The sequence below is a fragment of the Scatophagus argus genome, chromosome 7 (genome assembly GCF_020382885.2).
Source record: "Scatophagus argus isolate fScaArg1 chromosome 7, fScaArg1.pri, whole genome shotgun sequence".
Taxonomy (NCBI): domain Eukaryota; kingdom Metazoa; phylum Chordata; class Actinopteri; family Scatophagidae; genus Scatophagus; species Scatophagus argus.
Window position 1 is genome coordinate 14,187,322 of NC_058499.1, and position 21,386 is coordinate 14,208,707.

At 40.6% G+C, this 21,386-nt stretch overlaps 1 protein-coding gene across 11 annotated transcripts in view; it reads right to left on the reverse strand.

Annotated features, from left to right (window-relative positions):
- Window positions 1–21,386, reverse strand: part of shank3a (SH3 and multiple ankyrin repeat domains 3a) — a 156,544-nt gene that overhangs the window by 122,163 nt on the left and 12,995 nt on the right. For 10 of the 11 annotated variants that reach the window (XR_006843901.1, XM_046395041.1, XM_046395040.1 and 7 more), the window contains one exon: window positions 10,581–11,031. The exons of the other annotated variant lie outside the window; for it this stretch is intronic. Coding sequence is in view for 9 of the 10 variants with exons in the window: in XM_046395041.1 (XP_046250997.1) it covers window positions 10,581–10,892 (312 nt within the window). In the remaining variant the exon portion in view is untranslated. The remainder of the gene's footprint in view (window positions 1–10,580; window positions 11,032–21,386) is intronic. 11 annotated transcript variants of the gene reach the window in all.

Consider the following 21,386-nt stretch of genomic DNA (forward strand, 5'->3'; position numbering starts at 1 on the left):
TAAATAAATGAAAATGAAAAATTTCATCTTGGAAGAATGTGTCTGATTTGAAATTTCCACAAAAAAAGTATAACTGAGACATTAAAATCCCTAAAATCACATCTCCTCCTTCTTCCTCACGGAAAAGAGAGAAAAATATATTAATATGTAATTTTTTATTTATTTTTTTTTATTTCAGATGTGTAACTGAACTTAAGATGCACTCTGGCGTATAATAGGTGAGACAGTGAGCGACAAGCTGCTCTTCTGCTGCACCTGGACATTTATTTCAAGAATGACTCCAGTTGTGAGTAGGAAGAAAAATGCCACATGTGACACACGTACGGTGCAGACTTACATGTATTAGTGAGTGCACAAGGTGACGCACAAACGCAGCTTGAACAACATACAGCATATTCCTTACTTGTCAGAAGAAAAGTCCTCTACTTACCATCTGCCTCACTGAGACACTGTGTGTTTATGCGTGCATAAACAGGCACTGACACACAGTAGCATACACACAAATATCAATTAAAGTTCTGCTCTGCATTACTGTTGACAGGCGACACCAAATATGCCAACAAGATCTACAGTCAGTGTCACTCACCGGGGAGATATGAACTCTCATAAAGGCACAGACAAACAACATACAGACCCACACAACCCACTTCCAACAAACGCACACACGCACACATACACACACACCCTCAGATTTGCAGAGAAATAATGCTCATATTTATCTTACGCCTGGTGACAATCAATTTTCAAGCAATTAAAGTTTAGAAATCACAGCTACCATCAGTCATTATGATATCTTAGAATGTACTAATGGTTACATATTTAGATGTTATACTGTAAAAAAAAAAAAGTATGTAAATGAAGTAACACTAAACTATTTCTTACATTTTCCCTAAGAATCCCAGTGTGGCTTATCAAGATTTTCATAACCTGTGACTAATTACAACCTCTGAGTGCACATTGTGCATCCACGTGACCAAATCAAGTTAAGGTGGAGGAACAGGCAGCCACAGCAGGGATGAAAGCCTTATGTACATCATCTTTGGAAAACTGTAGCACTTTGATAGAAGGACCTTCCTCCTGACACATGAATATGAACACGTTTAATGATGATAAATGTGGATCACCAGAATTTAAAGCCAAATAATGACTAACAGATCTCATTAGGTTCTTTTCAAAATGATGCATCTTCAACCAAAAGCAATTAAGATGTGATTATTTTTATATTTGACTGGGTAAAAGAAGGGCCACAATATAGCAGCAGGAGTGGAAAAAGACATTCTGCCTCTGAGCTACTGCTAAGAGAGACTAATTTCACTACGGTTAGAGACTGAACTCCCCTGCTCTAAAGGGGAATGTACCAGAGCACCATTGTAGTGCAGCTTATTGAAAGTGTTACTGTAAATTGCCAGGGGGTCTCCTTTTCCCATTGGCAACAAGGTAGGGGATATAGTATTGCTATATTGACTGCATGGATCGTTTTCAGTGGTTCTTCCGGAGAGCTTGCCAATGTATGTACAGTTTCAGTTCCACTGCACTGTGGGATAGCTTAAGTCATAAAATACTAGTCAATCAGATGATTTCATCTCTTGGTGGAGGCCATGTCAGCCATCCAGTTCCTAAAAAAAAAAAATCACATATGAAAATCTAGTGTTCTCTCCTTCCTGGTTATAAAGATAATAATGGTGAGTGGTGTTCCCCCTGCACAGACACAAAGACTATCCAGCCCAGACCTGTAACAAAAGCTCAGTCTGACTGGGCTAATATTAATGTCTGCATCTATTCCCGTGCTTCCCTCAGACTAGACGCCAAGAAAAAGAGACTGAGCAAAACAAAGAGAGAAAAACAACAGAGACAAAGGGAACAGGATGAGAAAAGAATGAGGAAAAATAGAAGATGTATAAGAGTTAAGCTAAAAGGAGAGTGGATCAATAAACCAATCAAAGAGTTGAGAATTGGATATCCTCTAGTGAACATTCATTGCTTTATGTTTATTAGTATCCAAACGAGCTGTCCTGAAAACAAGATTTATTCTCTTGTTACATCACAATCACCATTTTCCCCAATGTGAGGCTATTAGTATCTGCACTGAGGAAAGAACAAGCTTACCTGTACAGGTGATTTAGGAACTGAGATGGGAAAGTGAGGCATAGTGTCTCAGCTGAGGATCAAACTGCTCAAAATGTACATGCCATATGTTCACATAAAAATATAAATTAAAAAACTGCTATGCTACAACAGGCAACCAGGCATTATTATTTATTAGTTTGACATTAGTTTGCTAAATGTTATCACAATATCAGGACTTATATAATAGTATAGTAGTATAATAGTATATAATATATAGTCATATATACTTTTCAGTTTCTTCCTATCTCTAATCCTTGCCATTACCTACAAATAAAAAACAGAGCACTATCATTCAGTAAACTATCAGACATTACAGGAATTAATGGGAGGGGGGGCAGTGGTGTTAGATTTGGTTCCCTCCAGTGCTGACTCCATGGTTACAGCCTTGATGCTGGAGCTAGAATAATTGTGTTCTCTGTAAGAAAAGTGCAGCATTGGTGTAGCCGATCTGAAAACACACTCTGCTTTGTCTACCATACTCTCAGATACATCACTACTACTTACACTACTCTTGTTTCCAGCCTTTTCCCCCTTTGTCTCTCCCTCTCTCTCTGGGTAGGACCTGATGGGCAGATGGTCGGGGAGCGAGGGAGAGATGTTACATTGGGTCAAATCTCTCCAGCTCTCCTGCTTCAGTGGGGTTGTGGGCAAATGGAGGTAGGAATATGCTAGCCACGTCTCGTGCTGCAACTGCCACAGTGAAAGAAGCTAAATATAGCAACAAGGAGACGAGGGAGGGTTTCCAGATGCCAGCCGATCACTGATACAACACTGCTTATGTCAGTCTTTCTGGGTGGTTGTGTGTGCGCGCGCGTGTGTGTGTGCGTGCGTGTGTAGGGGGTGAAACACGTATTTAGTGGAACCGTCAAACCACTGTAGTGTGTAAAACTTAAGTCAGACTGATGGGAGAAAGACATGAAGTGTGGCTGAATAAAAGACAGTGGAAAAAGAGAGCGAGGAAGCAGAGAGAAAAAGACCAAAAAGGATTATTTTGAAGGCAATCAAAGTGAGATGAGAGACATGCAACAATGACTATACATATACATACTGCACTGCACAGAACAAGAACTTTCAGGCAGACAAACAAATACACAATTTTCCAACAACAGACACAGGTACACATAAGATGGTAAAGAAGCAGGATGGGATACACTGTGGATCGACCACCGTGAATGTATCAACTCAACTATGCCCCATGCGATGTGTCTATCAGCAGGGATGGGTAATCTGACCAAAAACAAACAAACAAAAAAAATCACAATCTATTTATCACAATAAATATCCACAATCTAAATTACTCAATCACTAAACCATTTTCCCAGCCTGCAAACTATATTAAGACCCGAAGTAGCCTGTGAATTTCTTCATTTGCACCATTAAAACACAATATTGCATTGAAGATTTTCAGAGTTCATTTTTGGCATAGTGTGGATATAGTGTGGAATAATTTCTAAGTAAGTTGTGATGAGCTAAAGTTGTAGTATGCAATGCTTTATGATAGCATGAAGTAGTCATGTCCTGTTCTGATTATGATTGGAAAAAAGCATGATACAGCTGTATTAAAAAGGTACAGCTGTCTATGGGCCTGTAAGATACGGAAGGTAAAACTGTGTAGTTGTGAACTGTTTATGAGATAGAGAAACACTGTCTGTGGTAGTAAAACACAGTCTATGTAACCTCATTATGATCCCTGTAAGCCTGAAAAGAACATCTGATTGTAATCTTGCATAAAAAAATGATTTAAAAAAAAATATTATATGAAAAGGCCGGGAAATAATGATGTCTGATGTCAGCAACTTAGGCTAAAACTGGAAGCAGGCCTGGGGAAGAGAAATACTGGTGTAATCTGTGCTTAAGAAGTGATTAAAAAAATAAGTGGAAAACCCCTGAAACAGCCAAGGAATAGACAAGCAGGTACAAGACTGTGGAAAGTCCCCAGCCAACCCAGGGCAAAAGATGACTTAATGGTGTAAAAATAAAGATGGTAAAGGGATGGACAATAGGCGTGGAAAGGTCCAGACCCTAAGGTGTATAAGGTGAAGCCTCCAGCCATTTTATTCAGAGCCCATCATGTGTACTTAGTGTGCATTGTGAACTGCTCTTCTTTTTGTCGACATTAAAGTCTTTGTTGCTCAGAATCCTGTCTCCTGCCGATGATTCGACTGGACTTCGAGAGAAGATTTTTTCTGAATAATTAGACATAACTAAAACTCTGAATTTACTCTTCGTGGCCTTGAGCTTCGGCTCTCAGTCTCCATGACACTAGCTCATGTAATAACTCATGTTGCATTGTTAACAATACGTCACCCACACAAGAATCAAATGAGGTGTTCCTTCCAATCAGCACAGCCATCTAGTTGACTACACCATTCTATTGGTTTGTTCACACACTGTTGATTCATTAGTCAATGAGGTTGTGTGAAAACAGTAAGAGATTAAAAGATGTTCAACATTAAAGACATTAAATACCACGACCTCTATGATATACCTGAGAAATAGATGGTGGTCACCTTCCCAATCAATTGCCCAGAGATGTAGCCACAAAATCAAGACAGCATGATACAGTATAACTTGGAAAGAAGTGGGGCTACTGAAGAAACAACAGTGGGATGTCCACAGCTGAGGCTCTGGAGACTGCTAAACAAAGGTGATGATTCTGGCAGCCAGACTAAGAAAACACACCAGAGTAGCACAGGCCAAACTGATAAACGTTCTGATCTCAAGCAAAGAAAGGATTTACAGCGCAATACCAGCTGCAGTGCAGAAATATAGTAAGTGTAGACCTACCAAGAGCTAAACCTGAAAAATACAGTAAGAGCATGTGGGAGAAACAATCATCACAAAACATTGATGCTCAGTGGGTAACAGATCAGAAAGCAGGCCACAGATTCTCCCAGAACAGGAACCAGTCACCAGCACATCAGCAGACATCCAACAACAGATGCATGAAGTGTGAGAGACTGACTTGATTTGTACCTTCTTCAAGTAACTCACAGCACTGCATGGTGCGTAGTATTTTGGGTACAAATTCTGCTTGAATAAACACACTATATAAAGAAAAGTATCCATACACACCTCTTTATGGGGCTGTTCTTGGTTGGGCTCGGCCCCTTCCTTCCAGTGAAGGGAAATCTTAAAGCTTCAGCATACCAAGACATTTTGTACAATGCTATGTTTTCAACTTTGTGGCAACAGTTTGGAGAAGACCATTTTCTATTCCAGTATGACTGTGCCCCAGTGCAAGTCTATAAAGACATGGCTGGATGAGTCTGGTGTGGAAGAACTTGACTAGCCCTCACAGAGCCCTGACCTCAACCCCATCGAACACCTTAAGGATTTAATGGAACGGAGACTGTGAGCCAGGCCTTTTGGTTCAACATCAGTGCCTGTTCACACAAATGCTCTACTGCATGAATGGGCAAAAATTCCCACAGAAACCCTCCAAAATCTAGTGGAAACCCAATACGTTGGTCTATGTAGTGTAGGTTAATCACACAGCAATAAAAGACAAAACTGTGGTGTAATTTCTCTCATCAGATTACAAAGTGCCCATGTGGTTTGACATAGACTGTTCAATACAGTGATATAGAGTGTACTGTGAAATTATAATGAACATGTATTTGTCAACTGGTAAAGATTTTCCTATGTTGTTTCTTCCATGGCATAAATATCTATATCCATATCTATGGTTGTTTCAAGCCATTATTGTCCTAATAAATGACCAGGGTTTTCATATATTGTCTTGGAATTTTGTCATTATGGCTCGAGAAGCAGTACGGAGGAATCCAAACAAAAAACGTAATGGTTTTTGGTTCCTGAATCAGTCCCTAACAGCAGGCTCCAACACTAGGTGGCTAAGGCAAAACAACACTTTCATTTTACCTCAAACTGTAGGAATGGCATCAGAATATCATATGGACTGAAGCCCAAGATATGGACTCTTTCTTGACTCTCTGCACCTGGAAATTATTGTCACATCGTGGACATAGTCATGCTCTGTCACGCAATGTGACTGAGCAGTGTTGCTAACATCACCACAGAGATAATAGTTTTCAATCCACCCTGACTTTGGCCTGCATTTTTGTCCACAGCAGGAGCGGTCTGTCAGTAGCAGGTCCTGGGCAGCTGAGATGAGAGCAGCCTGCTAAACTGCCTTCACAAAGCTGACTGACAGCAGACGTTTTCAGACATCTTTTTTATTGATTCACTGATTTTATTTCCCAACCTAACGCTGAGAGTGAGGTGAATCTGCCACTCACAGACAGACAGACTGGAACTGAATAGTCAATGGAGATACAGTTAATAATTTAATTTAAAAAATAAATAAATAAAAAACCACATAGTTCTTCCTGGAAACAGGACAACTAAGATTCAACCCAAGATTCTACAAGCAAATAAAGCAAACATGCCCTTGAGAAAGTTCAGCACATGCTATAAAGGCATAAGACACAAGCAGGAACAACATGGCCTAAGTATGTGAGACATGGCCACAGAAAAATATTTATGTAATAAGGGCTGTCTTTCCTCCAAGCCATCTATTTCGGTTTCTCCTGAGAAGAGACAGGTTGGCTGAGAATAGTACAACTGACAACGATAGATTTGAAATCATGGACTTTAATAGCCTGAAAAACAAATGGTTATCCAAACCTGGAGAATCCCCAAACTTATAGGACTATGGTGGAGTACCCAGACTTGAGGAGGACACATACTGACATGGATGGGACATCAGTGAATAGATTAAGAGAGAGAATGTAAAAGAGGTGACAAAAGAACCAAATGAAAAATAAAGATGAATGCAGGTAAAGAGTAGTGAGGCAGACTATTTATATCAGTGTCTCCCTCTCCTTTGTTGAGAGATGAATGACACCCATTACCAGTATTGGGAAGCTGTCCCTTTTTGCTCCTATCACAGAAATAGAGTTTCGGTGAAGTTAGATATGATGAATGACAAATGATACCCATGGCCCGAAAAAAGCACAATCTTTTCAAATAATTTGTCCTACTGTCTGAATGAATAAATGGTATTGACTGCTAATACAACTTTACCTTCCTACTGCCAAGACATAACACATAGTTAAAGTTGCGTGGAGGACTCGGTAACATGTTTATGTCATAATGGACTTGTCTTGGTCTAAATCACAAGTTAAATCACCATCTCATTTTACCAGTAATTATATTTTAAGTATTTTGAGCCTAGACAACAAGTCTGAATTAACAAAATTTCAAACCAAAAGCCCATACTTGAGTAAGCTAAATCTAAATCCAAATTAGTAGCACTTGACATTTCCACCACCACTTTTTTATTCCAATTTAACATCTCAGCAAATGCTGAAAAGATCACTACCCACAACACACTGAGAACACATTTTACATAGACTGGGTGTCGACTAGTTCTTAACATCTTGTTCAAAGTGACAGATTGAAAATACACTATAAAGACAAAAGTACCGGGACACACCTCTTCATTACTGAATTCAGGTGTGGTATGATGCTGTTTTTCAGGGCCTGGGCTCGGCCCCTTCCACTGATGGTAAGTCTTAATGCTTCAGCATAGCAAAACATTTTAGAAAATGTTATGCTTCCAACTTTGTGGCAACAGTCTGTGGAACGTCCTTGTAATATGTGTAGTCTTTTGTGCAGCACCACATAGCATCCTGGAGGAATGCTGTTTCATTGCTCTGTGTACTGCACATACATAGCGGTAATGACATAAAGCTCTTTGAATCCTTTTCTGTTGAAGGCCCTTCTCTACTGGCCCTCACAGAGCCCCGATCTCAACCCCATTGAACACCTTTAGGATGAACTGGAACAGAGATTGTGAGTCAGGCCTTTTTATCCAGCATCAGTACGTGACCTCCAAACGCTCTACTTCATGAATGGGCAAAAATTCCCAAAGAAACACTCCAAAATCTCATGGAAAGCGTTCACAGAAGAGTGGAAGTTGTTATAGCTGCAAAGAGGGGGATCAATTCCATATTAATGTCTATGCAGAATGCAATATCATTGAAGTCCCTTTAGGTGCACTGGGCAGGTGTCCCATTTTTTTTGTCCATATAGTGTATCATGCACATCAGTCCACGTCCAAGAAAATTCTTTATGAAAACATACAATACCAACATTTCATATTCATTAGCTAGCAAAGAAATTGGCCATTAGACACAAGAGGCCAGTTACTGAAAAAGAAAGTGTGAAGATTAAGCCATTTTAGACTTGAGGCCTCTCTCCTCCCTTCTCTCCTGCTGAAAAGGAAAAGTATTGCCTGGTGTTATCTTGCATGGTGCTTCATTCTCCTGATCCAGGCTTGAAAGACAGCAGGAGGTGTGTAATCCTGCTTTGGGTGGACTATTCTAGTGTAATCTCCTGCTCACTCAGAGTACACACAAGTCACTTCTGACTGCTCCATAAAAGATTCAAACTGTCAGATTCTGGCCATCTGTCATCTGCCTCTATGTTTGCCTGGCATGCTTTGAGTCTGTCTAAGACAATGTCGTGCTGTATGTGTTCTTGCTTATTTGTCCCTATAGTGAACTAAATGTGACTCCTTGAAAGTGAAACTAACAATCAGATCAACTTTACATTACATAAGCACATTAAGGGAAGTCCTTTGGCAATGGGATCGGGACTTAAAAGCATGTGTGCATGTGTGTGTGAGAGTGTGCATGCATGTAAGAGTACGTTCAGGTGTGCTTAAGTGTGCATTAATACAGAACAACTTTGTGTGTGTCTATATGATATGTATGTGCTTGCTTGAATGTGTATGTGGGCATGTGCTGAGGGTGAATGAGTGTGTGTGTGTGTGTGTGTGTTTTCAGCATGACTGAAAACCGTTTTTGTTCACAGACGGTGACTGTGCAGCACCTAGGGGAATACTCCGCTTTCTTTTCAAATGCTCTCCTTTTATTTCCTGTCTTTATTTCAAGCATGCAGTGCCGAAGCCTCGGGAAGATACAATGGGTCATTTCAGCCAAGTAGCAAACAACAATGAGGTAATCAACAATAACAAACACAAAGGCAGCCTCTTGCCTTTGCCATCAATGTCTGAGGAAAGAATCAAAAGGACACTAAATCTAAGTCTACCTCCAGAAAGCCAACGGAGTACCTGAGCTTGAGAATGCAGTGACTGGAAAAGTTAAATCTGCATTTTGCAATACCATTAGTGTCCAGTGGAAATGTACAAGTAGAAGAGGAGGGGGGAGAGGAGAAGTGCTGATTCCACACGGTATTGTTTTAATAGTGTGATCTTTTGAATGGTACAAACAGGGAGGGAGAGAAAAAGAGAGAGAGTGAGAGCTGAGAGAGAGATGGGATGAATTGATAACATCCTGAAATCATTCTACCAGTGAACCAATGAAGCCTCAAATGCTTCTTCTTCTCCTTCTTCTGCATTTATGTGCAGCTCCAGGCCATCACTTTCTATTCATGATATTTTTAACCTGTGACTTGTAAAGGACATTTTAATGGGAATATTGTCCTTACTGTACAGTAAGGTTGAAGTACTTACTTTAAAACAACTAAAAGAAAGACTATTACAGCTATTCGTTAAGAATTAAAGAGCCCTAACAATTATTCAAAAACGATCTCATAGCTGTTGCTGAATCCATATGAATTACAATAGCAGAATGTAATAAACTTATCTAGGATGTATGTATTTAGGATTGCCCCATACACTACCACCTTCTGCAGCAAACAAACATACATAGTGATTTTGTGTTGAAAATGGGAAACTAAAGGGAGGAAAGGATCAATGTCAAATTAACGGTTTTGCATTTTTTAAGTGACTGCAATATTACAAGGACACAGGCTACATATGCAGGGAAACTTCAGCGTAAAGATTTTATGAACGCAGGACTGCATCTGTTATCCTGTCTGGACACAAAGCAACAGCAGAGAGAGAGAGCGAGAGAGAGAGAGAGAGAGAGCGAGAGAGAGCGAGAGAGCGAGAGAGAGACGGAGGTTGAGGTAAACTTTCACTGTTCAGGCATAACAATCTTGATTCTCTACTTTGTGTCTTTTCATGGATTTACAATGCCTCTCATAGCCGTCTTTATCCCCGACCCCTCCTACCCCCCTCCCACCCCCTCCCTCCCCCCTCCCGCTCTCACCCTAAGTGGCCAGTTGTCAATGTCAGCTGAAGCCCAGTTAATGAAGAGGTAGATTTATTAGGGAAGCATCAGTGGAACAAGCGATGGGGAGCGGAACCCCCAGAAACCAGCAAGTAAATATAGCCAAGTATGCATGCCAAAAAAACAGAGAGGGTGAAGAGAGGAGTGTGATGAAGACAGGGTGACAAAGAAAGATAAAAATTAGAAAGCTGAAGCTGTTTGAAAGAAATACAGCAAAATCCATAAAGCAGGCAGAAGAGAGGTAAAAAGCTCCCAGTCAGAGAGGGAGGGGGAGAGGCAGCTTCCCTCTCTTATCCTCTCTCCAGCAGTGGCTATAGAACAAGCTCTTACCGTCTGTTGTAGGTCTGGGATTCCAATGCGGATGACCACGGTGTTGCCGGTCGGCTCCTCCATGGGTGCTCTTGCACTGTGGCGGCGCTCTGTACCGGGACAGAAAGCAGGAACACCGACAGGAAAGGGAACGCCGCTGTCCTCTTCCCGGGAGCTGCCGCTGTCAGAGCTGGCCCCCTGGCTGCCGTTTGCTGCGTGTGTGTAAGAGTGTGTGAGTGTGTGTGAGTGTGTGTGTGTGTGCTGTTGCTGCTGCTGGTCCTGCCGTGGAGGGCTGGGTGGCTCATGTTTGCCGGCTGCCGGACGCAGAGGCATGCTCCGTGTTAGGGGCTCGGTCTATGTCTCTCTCTCTCTCTCCAGACACACACGCGAGCACACACACACACACACACACACACACACACACACACCGATGGCTCTCGCTCACACACTGCTTATAGCATGCATCACTCGCCTGGGAGAGAAAAAGGAGGGAGAGAGAAGCTGGGAAAGGAGGGTGGCAGAGAGGGAACGGGCAAAGAGGAGGGGGTAATGGGAGATTACAGTGAGATGAAAGGGTAAAAACAAAGAGTGAAGATAAGTACCAAGGCCACTTCGAAATAAAACTGAGGAGAGATGAGGAGATAAAGAAAGAAATTACATTCATAGAATGGTGTAAAATTATTTAACTCTAATCTCTGATATGCAGAAAAGATTATCCTAATGCAATTTGTCACAAAATGAGGCACATTTAGTCTTTAAATACAACAAAATAGATACAACAGAAGACAGAGAGCAGCAGCTGGGGTAGGATTACTCAACATCTGCATAAAAATATTTGGATCTCTAAGACTGGTTGACCGCAGCACTATTACCTAAATAATGTTACTGCTGATACAAAAAGATTTTTTCATTTTCACTTTAGTTTGACATTGCAAATTACTTTTAACATGCTAAATTCATCAAATGTGAAGCAGCTTCACATCGTTGGTGCCACCTAAAAAATGAACTCGAATGCACACGATGTCTCAGTGGTCGCAGTGTGACGCCGCTGCCTGCTGTGAGATACTGACACTGTGGTGACGTCAGGACAGCACAGGGGAGCCTGTTTGCTCAGATCAATGTGGGTGCAGAATTTGGCCTTCATGCTTCACTTTATCTGTCTGTGGTGGTGGAGGGGTCACTGATCAAATGGCTCTCTGGTAAACACAGTGAACACACAAGCAAAGCAGGTTGCCAAAGGAAAGTGAAGTTTTCATGGGAGTTCTTCTCACTGAGGGTCATTCTCATAGGGAGTACTCATCATGCAGGAACTGGGAAACCCTGAGAATGGATCCGCGTTTAGCGTTGATCTGATTTGATTTGATCTGATCTGATTTCAGTTCACAGTCTGTGAGCGTTGTTTTTACACTGTCCAGCCTATACAGGTCATACTTTTATATGAAAGTGAACTCAGAACTCGAGATAACAGTGGGAATGCTTATCAGAAGAGATTAGTGACTTGACCTGCATGTGGTATGTAAGACAAATAGTTAAATAGTTAAAGCCCTCCATTTCAACAAGCTTCTCATGCAAGGAAAATGTGCCATGAAACATTTGTGGCAGGTCTGTAAATTATTAATTGTGATCTTAAGTCACTGCTGTGCTCCACATTGTGTTCACAGCGCCATCATTGTTCAAGCTGACCTGACAGCCCCAACACTGCATTTATTCTCTTACTGGGTGGAATTTAAAGCCAGCATGTTAGGAAGCTCAGGGACAAAGCTCTGGAGATTATGTGGACTGACACACACATGCAAATATGTATGCACCCACATATGTATGTGGGGGTAGAGTTTCTGCCAGTGGTTATGCCTCCTGTAAATTTTCTGCATGTCTCTTTGGAGTTCCTGTGATGATAGTTTTAGCCAAAATATCACCTCATTATATCAGAAAAGCCCCAGATTCCTGCTGAGAGCTTCTCAGAGTAATGAGTTCAAAAGCAAATCCTGCTGCTAGCCTGTACGTTCAATGACCATGTGGAAAGACTCAACTTACAGGAGGGTTGATACCAGCGTGCTAATTTGGAGCTGTGTCTTTACTAATAAGCTGTGTTTACCTGGGCTGAAAGATATTTGCCTCACAAAATGAAACCTATCGCATGATTAAAAGACAGGTTAAGATAAGTTAGTTATTGTTCTCTCATTGAAAATTGTAGCCTACATGTTGTATTCAGCCAGCAGCAGATGGACTGTACGTATCTCCCTGCACTACAGAGGACTGCATGTGAGTGCTCTGCCATTGCTGGAAACTGTACAGTATGTAATCCCATTAGCACTGGAGAGAGAGCACGGCAGGTAGTCCTAATACATTAGAGGATTTAGCAGATCACTCTACCTTTATGCAACTTTGGCCTGCCAGGTCTTTAGGGCAAGGAAAATTGATAAACTCTTACCAAGACCTCGAGTGGCTCAATTTTCACATTTTATAAAGCAATTCTGTGCCATCACAGCACCGGCCAAATTGTCTCCATGGACTATACAACTGCCTCAACTAAACTTCTAACAATTTCAACACATACTTATTAAGATATTGCTGAGTTGTGTATTTCTTAATATCGGCAGCCAGAATGCAACACTTAAGTTTTTCACAAGATGCACAATAAATTAGAACAAATCAGACAATTATAAGGATTAAGTTCTGGGAATGTGGCAAAAGGACTTACGATATCTTGCCAATAAACAACACTGATTCTCCGAGATAGCTGAGGAAGGGCCAGGGAGGGATTTCACCCTGCTTGCATCATACATGGATAAACTGTGTAGGCACCAGCACTTGAAGAGATCTACATACAAGAAACAAGTTATCTGGCTGGACAAATGGAAAGAGAAAAAGACAGGGAAATGGGCTTAAATGCAGCAAATTTCTGTATTCAACTTGATTAAACCTCTTTCCATCTTAATTTTCACGAGTGCAGTTTAAAGGATAAGAGTTACATTCGGACTGAGGCACATCTCACATGTATGTGTGTAATTCTTCAACTACAGCTGAAATGTTTGGTCAAGTAAAAGAATGAATGAAGAAAGAAGACAACAATTTTGATTAATTGCTTCAGTAATTATCAAGCAAGATTAAAAAATTTAGTGGTTCAGGCTTCTGAAATGTGAGGATCTGTTGCTTTTCACTGTTTGACAAAAACTGAATAATTTGAGGTTTTGGGCCATCGGTCGAACAAAAGCAATTATATAATATTCTCTGGGACATGAGGAAATTGTTGTGACTATTTTCCACCATTTAAGTTGATAAATCTAGAAACCAAGAAAATCAATGTATCATATGTGCACTGCATGAGTAATTTTTTACACCCTCTTTCATATGTTTAACTCAATGCTGTGCTACAGAAAATGGTATAAACTGAATAAATGATGACTACTTGGCACTGATTCAACAACTTAATGAAATAGTTGGACCTTGAATCTGGCCTGAAGAAATTACATTGGCATGCCCAGGGATGGATCATGGATCATCATCTGTCCCTATAATAGTATAGCGACCAAATTCAAGTGCATCTCCTATAATGTGTGCAGCATACTGCAATGACATATCTGTTTAGAGACCCGAGGTAACTTAAAAACATTTGGGAGCTATGAGTGCACCTATAGGTTAACACTGCAGTCCTGATTCTCTGTCTAACACCTATTGCTTGGGAAGATTAAGAGAGTGGACTAGAATTATAAGGAGTCTAGCTCCCATGCCTCAGCTTACAGCTACTGCCTCTTTTCTGTTCAGCTCAGATCTCTTTCACCACATCCCCTCTCACCCCATCTCTTGTGCTCCAGCCCAGCGAAAACAAAGTGAATAATTCATGACTATACAGAGAAATGTGTGCGCGGATCTACTGCAACGTATGCATGTATCTGAAACATCTGCCAGGCTTGAACAGTCCTTGCCATAAAGCTGTACATGAGGACATTCACAAACACAACTGAAATCCACTGCAAGCCAACAGCCAGCCCCATACCTGCCCCTTTCTCAGACACTGTAAGAAAAAAGGAAGCTGGGGCAGAGCGAGGGAGAAAGATAAAAGGTAAACAGTTGGTTGAGGTTGCATGAAGCAGGGAGGGTCAGAGAGGATGTGGCTGAGACAGCCACTGGGCCAAGGAAAAAGTGGAAAGAAAGGGAGCATGAAAGAAAAAAGGGAGGGTGGCAGAGTAACGACAGAAGATGGTGGAGGAGTGTGCAAGAGGGTGGGAGAGAGGGAGGGAGAACGTTACATACAGTCAGCTTTAACAAACCAGCTGCACAGTCCATGGCCTGGAGTAAATGTGATAACTGTTCACAGACCACATCAGAGTCTACTTCACGCTCCTCTACACCTGGTAAAGCAAATGTCATGGCCACTCACAAACTGAAGTCACCCGGGGCCACATTTACACATGCCAGCACACACACACACACACACACACACATACACACACGCACACATACACACCATTTTATCTCTCTGTCCATTAAAACATTTCAATTCATTATTTATTTTCATTTGTACGGCTGAGATGCATAAAACAAAAAGGGACAATGTGGTTGGTTTCCTGTCCACTACAGTCTTCTGTATTACCTTGGATTGTCACATTTTTGAACTTTGATACAATACTAGAATAAAAGAAACAAATACTCTCTACCTTTTCAAATACCACAAATTGAAAGGAATTTTTGAAGGGAATTTTCTTTCCCTTACACAATGCTAATATGGAAAGTCACTGGACACATACCAACACTTCTGTGATCATGTTAGTATCTCTGCAGCCTCGGGTTAAAAATCTGATTGGAATGCTGCTTTTTATAGCTTTGGTACTTTTAATAATATTAAATGCAGATATTATATCTTCTGAAACATGTGCTATTGAAAAAGTATCAATACTTCATACTTTTAATAACCAACAGCACTTGTATATTTTTCAGTCTAACAAGCAGACTGACTTGTCTTTCAATAAAGCTGACCTCTGAAGAGAGCAGACTTTTATTTCTCACTTTGAATAAAGTTAAGTATGATGGATCAATTTTCCAGATGTCTTCTCCATCCCAGGCTCCAGTTAGCTTGGAAAATGTGATATCAATGGTAAAAAATTAGATACTGAGATCTGTGGACTTAAATTCTAATATGTATTGATTTTTTTTGTTTGTTTTTTGTTATCTTTGTGTTTCTGTGTCTCTCTCTCTCTCTCTCCCTTCCTTCTCTCTTACTTTTTGGTGGGATATGCAGGAGCAGTGGGATCTTCTTCCTGCATCATCCCAAGGCTTTTGAAAGCAGCATGTCTTCAAAGTGCTAGCAGGGACTGGGATGAGTCAGCAATAGACCATCAAGGCAAGAGACCACAGTGCGGGACTTGAAGGAGGGTTCCCTTCCACAATAAGTGAGTGGCCTTCGGGGACAGGAGGAAGGACTGTTTAGGGTACACTTGAGGAGGATGGCTCTCTCGGAACAGGAAGGTGAAGCTGAAGCATGAGAAGCAACACTGTCAAAACAGACATGGCTGCTCTCCAAGTTTTCATCTGATGGCATATGCTGATTGCTAACTACTGTATACCTGTGATCAGGACATCACTGAAGCTGACTGAAGTAGATGTAGATCGCATTTAACACAACTAACATCTCTAACCCTATTCCAAAAAAGTTTGGCTGCTGTGAATTAAGAATTAAACCAAACTAAAACTTATTAGCAAATCTTGTCTGACATTCAACTGAGAAAAGTACAAACACAATATATTTAATGTTTTACCTCATCAGCATCATTGATTTTTGTAAATATAGTATATGCTCTTTCTGAACTTGTTGCCAGCAACATGTTTCAAACTAGTGCAAAATGAGTGAATATTATTGCATTCTGTTTTTATTTACTTTTTACACACGATCTCAACTTTTTTGGAATCAGGGTTGTAGAGGATTTGGGTGTGCACTGCATATAATATAATTCTTGTGCATACGGAACACATCTCTATTCCTTAATTAAATGCAGAAAGGCTTTGACACCTTAAAAGAAGGAATTTATATGAGGAAGCATTACCAAACTGCAACACTTGCTATCTGCGGTAATATAAGGTTTGGAAACCACTAAACATTTAATTAATAGCCTGGAATTTACTTTGCTGAGACTGCCACTCCTCCACAGCACGCAAGAACTTTTGGAGAAGCCCATTAGGTAGCATCTCCGAAAATTGCAATAATTTTTGATAAATTACACTCCAAGACCACTTTAAACTGTAATATGAAGCATATGCAACAGCAAATATTATCTTCCAAGAAAAATATATGAAAGGGTAACACATGTCAGATTTCTAAGTCAAGATGTTAAAAAACCTCTTTCTCTGATTCAGCAAATACTGTGTGTGCGTGTGTGTGTGTGTGTGTGCGTGTGTGGGTGTGGTTGTGGGTGGGTGCGTGTTTGTGTGTGCACATTAGAGTAGAAAGATACTTTGTTACAGTAGCCTCCTTCAAAAACAAAAGACACACATCCATGATCTCCCTCTCTCTCTCACACACACACGCACTGTCGGCTCACACGGATTAGCCGCTTAGCGTAAATAAAACAATGCCTGACCCATGCAGAGCCCCGGGGCCACATGCAGAGGCCCCATATGGAAAATTAGCCATGCGCTAAAAGCTTTTGGAATCAATACTCTACAGTAGCTGCATCCCAAAGCCACTGTCTCCATCCACCTCACATGGGCTGACACAGCAAGCAGATGTGCCCCACTTTTTTCACACATGTACGCACACACAGCTGACATACATGAAAAGCAGCCATGATATTCCTAGGCTCACAGCTGGGTAATCATAACATTATGCCACTTGTGAGTTAAAATATCAATATTTGTTTTGATTTGGTTGGCAGAGTAGAAATCCTGCTTGGCAAGCTCTTTCAGTATGGCTTTTCAATCTGTTACCCCTGCAGACAGGACTGGAAATGTGAGAAACTGACGCTGAGAGAGAAATTTTAATGTTATGGAGAACCTATTGCTTCGCTTTTTGCCTATAGTGCAAAGAGTGCATTTGAGGACACGGCTATTTCTACGCTCTGTCAGTACCTAAAGATGGTCAAGGCATCACTGGAGCTGATGTGACATTTTTAACAATGGTTTGTGGTACTGCATTCTTTTAAAGACAACAACATAGACACACAAACAGATCTATTAATATGTAAAATCAAACACAATGTAAGAAACAAAACAGGGGGAAAAAAACCAAAACAAAACAAGTGAGACTGAGGTTACTGTGAGGTAAACAATGTTACATTCTGGATGACTTCCGGCAAAAGCCAATCAAAGGGTTTCTAAAATGAGTTCTGTGTAAGGTATATGGCTAAGATTTTTGTAGGGATGCAGAGGAAAAGTGAAAAACAAATGTCTGTCCCAGACTCCATTTCCACACAGCATCCTGACTGATTTCTCTTCTCCTATCTTTGTTGTTATTACCTTCTCTTGTTCTGACACAATTCCTTTTCTTTCCTATCGGTCTGTTTATAAATTCTCTCTCCATTGCCACAGAAAGTTGTGGATGTACGTTTTCTGTTGATCTGTGTTTCCAGGGTTGCTGCTGGAGAGGCAGTTGGCTCTTTGATGCAGCCTGCCTATTAATAATCAATGGGACTCCCCAGAGAGAACTTCATAAAGCCTACCAGCCAATTAAGAGCTGTTTCATACCATACACTGAATGCAGTGCAGGGTGTCTCTCCACAAACCAGCACAGCAGGCTGAGGATGCTGGGGAGGTCAAGGATGTCACTGTGCCAGGCTCAGCTTAATGCTATCAAATATATGCTACACTAGGGAATCTGGATTTGTACAGTTTAGCTCACAATAGGGTCACAGGGCCTAATGCAGTTTCAACACACCATCACATACAGGTGTTTTGTTTTGTTTTCATTTGGAATGTAAAGAGAACAACAGAAAATGTGTATGGCTGATTCTGAATCATCAAGCCAAGCTTCAAGCTGACAGGCTATTAAAAGAGCTACAGTATGATTATCTACTTATACACTCAAGGCAAGTGAACAACACTTGGGTAAAATTCAACAATTATACTATAATAATGCCATTTTTATGCTGACTGATATTCAGTGACTATTTTGAACAGATATCAATCTGTATACATACACCATATGTGTGTGTCACAAGTTCATAACTGAGGATGCCCATGATGGACAGATCTAGGAAGCCATGCAATACTGCCTGAAGTAGACACTTACATTACTCTGCTAATGACTTGTTAGAAAGTGGTGGCTGTGTAAACTGTTCAGCACAGAAAAAATAACAGTAACAATCAATGATAAATTCAAAACAACTGTGAACCTCATTCTTATCTCACGGGAAGGGAGATTTGGGTTCCACTTGCTGTATTAATGAATTATTTAAGATACACACTGTATATAAAATCTCCATTTTCACAAAGGAAGTGCAATATGTGCTGCTGGATAGAAAGTGATAGCACGGTTCTTAATGTTTTAATGTAAATGTAAACACTCATGCGTGTATTGAGATTAGAGAGGGACGTAACTCTAAGCCAGTACATTTCTTCAAACCACTTTCTCTCAAAGCCTCTTTCCTTTATTTTCCTATACACTCGGTCAGAGAAAGGAGCTGCTGATTCAACAGACACTGGTACCATATAATTTCGTAATAGAGGAAATTTTGGACAACCAGCTAAGTAACCCATTGCACAATGAGTGCTTATATCTGTGACATGAGACAGAAGTTGGAATATGGAAGCAGGAATTATCATGGAATGATAATGGACGAGGCTTCACAAGGATGTGTCTTTTGTAACTCACAATATTTGCTTCCATCTGAGATGCGATGCTATGGCCTGCCATTCTCCCTCCATACGATCATGAATATTTCACGCGGTTTACTCCGTTGTCACCCTTAAACCCCATAACGTTCCCTTCGTACGTGCTTACGTGCACCTTTACCCATGCAAAACTGAGAAGGAAATTACAGGGGTTATATTTCAGGGGAAAATTAACACCAAGACTGAAGCAAACCAGAAAAATGTTTCTTCTAATTTATTACCACATGTAAAGAATATGAAACAAACTGAAGTCATACCACTATTAATTAACACATATTTGATCTCTTTCAAGCAGGGATATAAACCATTACTAAACCATCTATTCCTGAGCTTTTATGCCTATTGATCTGCATCTGTCATCTGTGAGAGAAACACAATGTATCTGGGTCACAGTCCAGTCCAGTGGCAGTCTGACACATCAGACTGGAGTGCTAATCTGGGATGTCGTGCAAAAGAAACAATCAGAAACTCTGAAAGTGATAAGTACGTGTATGTGTTTGTGTGTGCATATAGAAATACTAAAGCTGTGGAAAGACATTAGGATTATTTAAACCTGGAAACACTAAATACCTCACAGATCATCACTGTTTCCAAAAACATACATGTTTGTTTAGTCTTGGCAATTAAAAAGGTTTGCCTGAATAAATACAGAGGATAACACGCTATGATTAATGTGTCGCTAGGCAACCACCCGGTCCTGCAAGAACATAAAATCTTGTGAAAAAAATATCTGGAACTGAAAAGAAATGAATTGGAGAAAAAACAAATGTTAAATTGGAATGAGATGTTGGATGGAAAGACATAGATGGCACAAGATTAACTTTTTCTCTTTTTTGTTTTTAATCATTTCTCTCTGCCACACTGATGTGATGTCAATGTCAGTTGCAATTCCCATCATAAAAATCGAACATTTATTTAAATTAGCAAAATAATAATGACAGGCAGCAATTTGATCACTACAGAAGTGATTAACGTCACTGACACCACAGACAGTTTGTTGTTACGCTGCAACTCAACACCAATGGGCTCAAACAATAAACTGCATTCAGCTTAGTGTGATCAGGAATGATCAGGAAGAGTGTCCATGACCTGTGTTTACTCACAGATGACAAGGTACCCTGTAGCAAAATCAGTTAACTTCTGCAGTGTGGCTGCCTCATGGCCAGCAGATAAATCTTGGTGTGCTCTGTACTTGCCAAGTGTTAATGTGGGGATGAGAAAATCCCCGCTGAAAACACGCATGCCGACTTGCAAAAGGTAAATCTGAGCTCTACATGTACGGATGTGGCAATACATGCAAACAAACAGCACTCTCATTAGCGAGAGGTATGTAGGATTCCGAGTTCTGTAGTTTAAGTCTCTGCAGATCCATTATTCACTCCTTGCAGTAGCCCCTTCTCCCACTGTTCTGTCATCTTCACTGATATAAAACAGATAAAGGTTGGGAGGAAACAGTGTTTCAGCTCCCACCCATCCCCACCACTGTGAGTAATAGGAAGAGAAGGGAAAAGGGTAGATCATAACAGCTACACATTACTAAAGGGCAGCTCTTTAAAAGATAAGGCTGTTTGCCGCAAAAAGTCTCAGCATCATGTCCAGAATTAATGACCAAATTTTCATTAATTCACCTCAGAATATTTGTGAATTTAACAACAATAACTGGAAAAGGAGATTATGGAGAAAACAAGTATCAGAGGGTTTATGTGTGCTTGGAGATGGACATTGTTGGAACAAATGAAAATATATTGATTTTGAAACTCAACATGCTTACACCACAGTGTCACTTTATCACAGAAATGTCTTACTCAGGCAGCTGCTGTGCACAAGGCTCATGTCGATTGATCCATGTTCTTCACCCCTATTGCCTAACATACAAGTGTCAATTAGATCTTGATTTAAGCGCTGTGCTGTCATGCCTAAAATGATGCTTTTTTGCGTGAGGCATCTCCTTTAAGTGATTCCAACTCAGGAATTAAGAGGAGTGAATGCTTTACAAGATGCAAA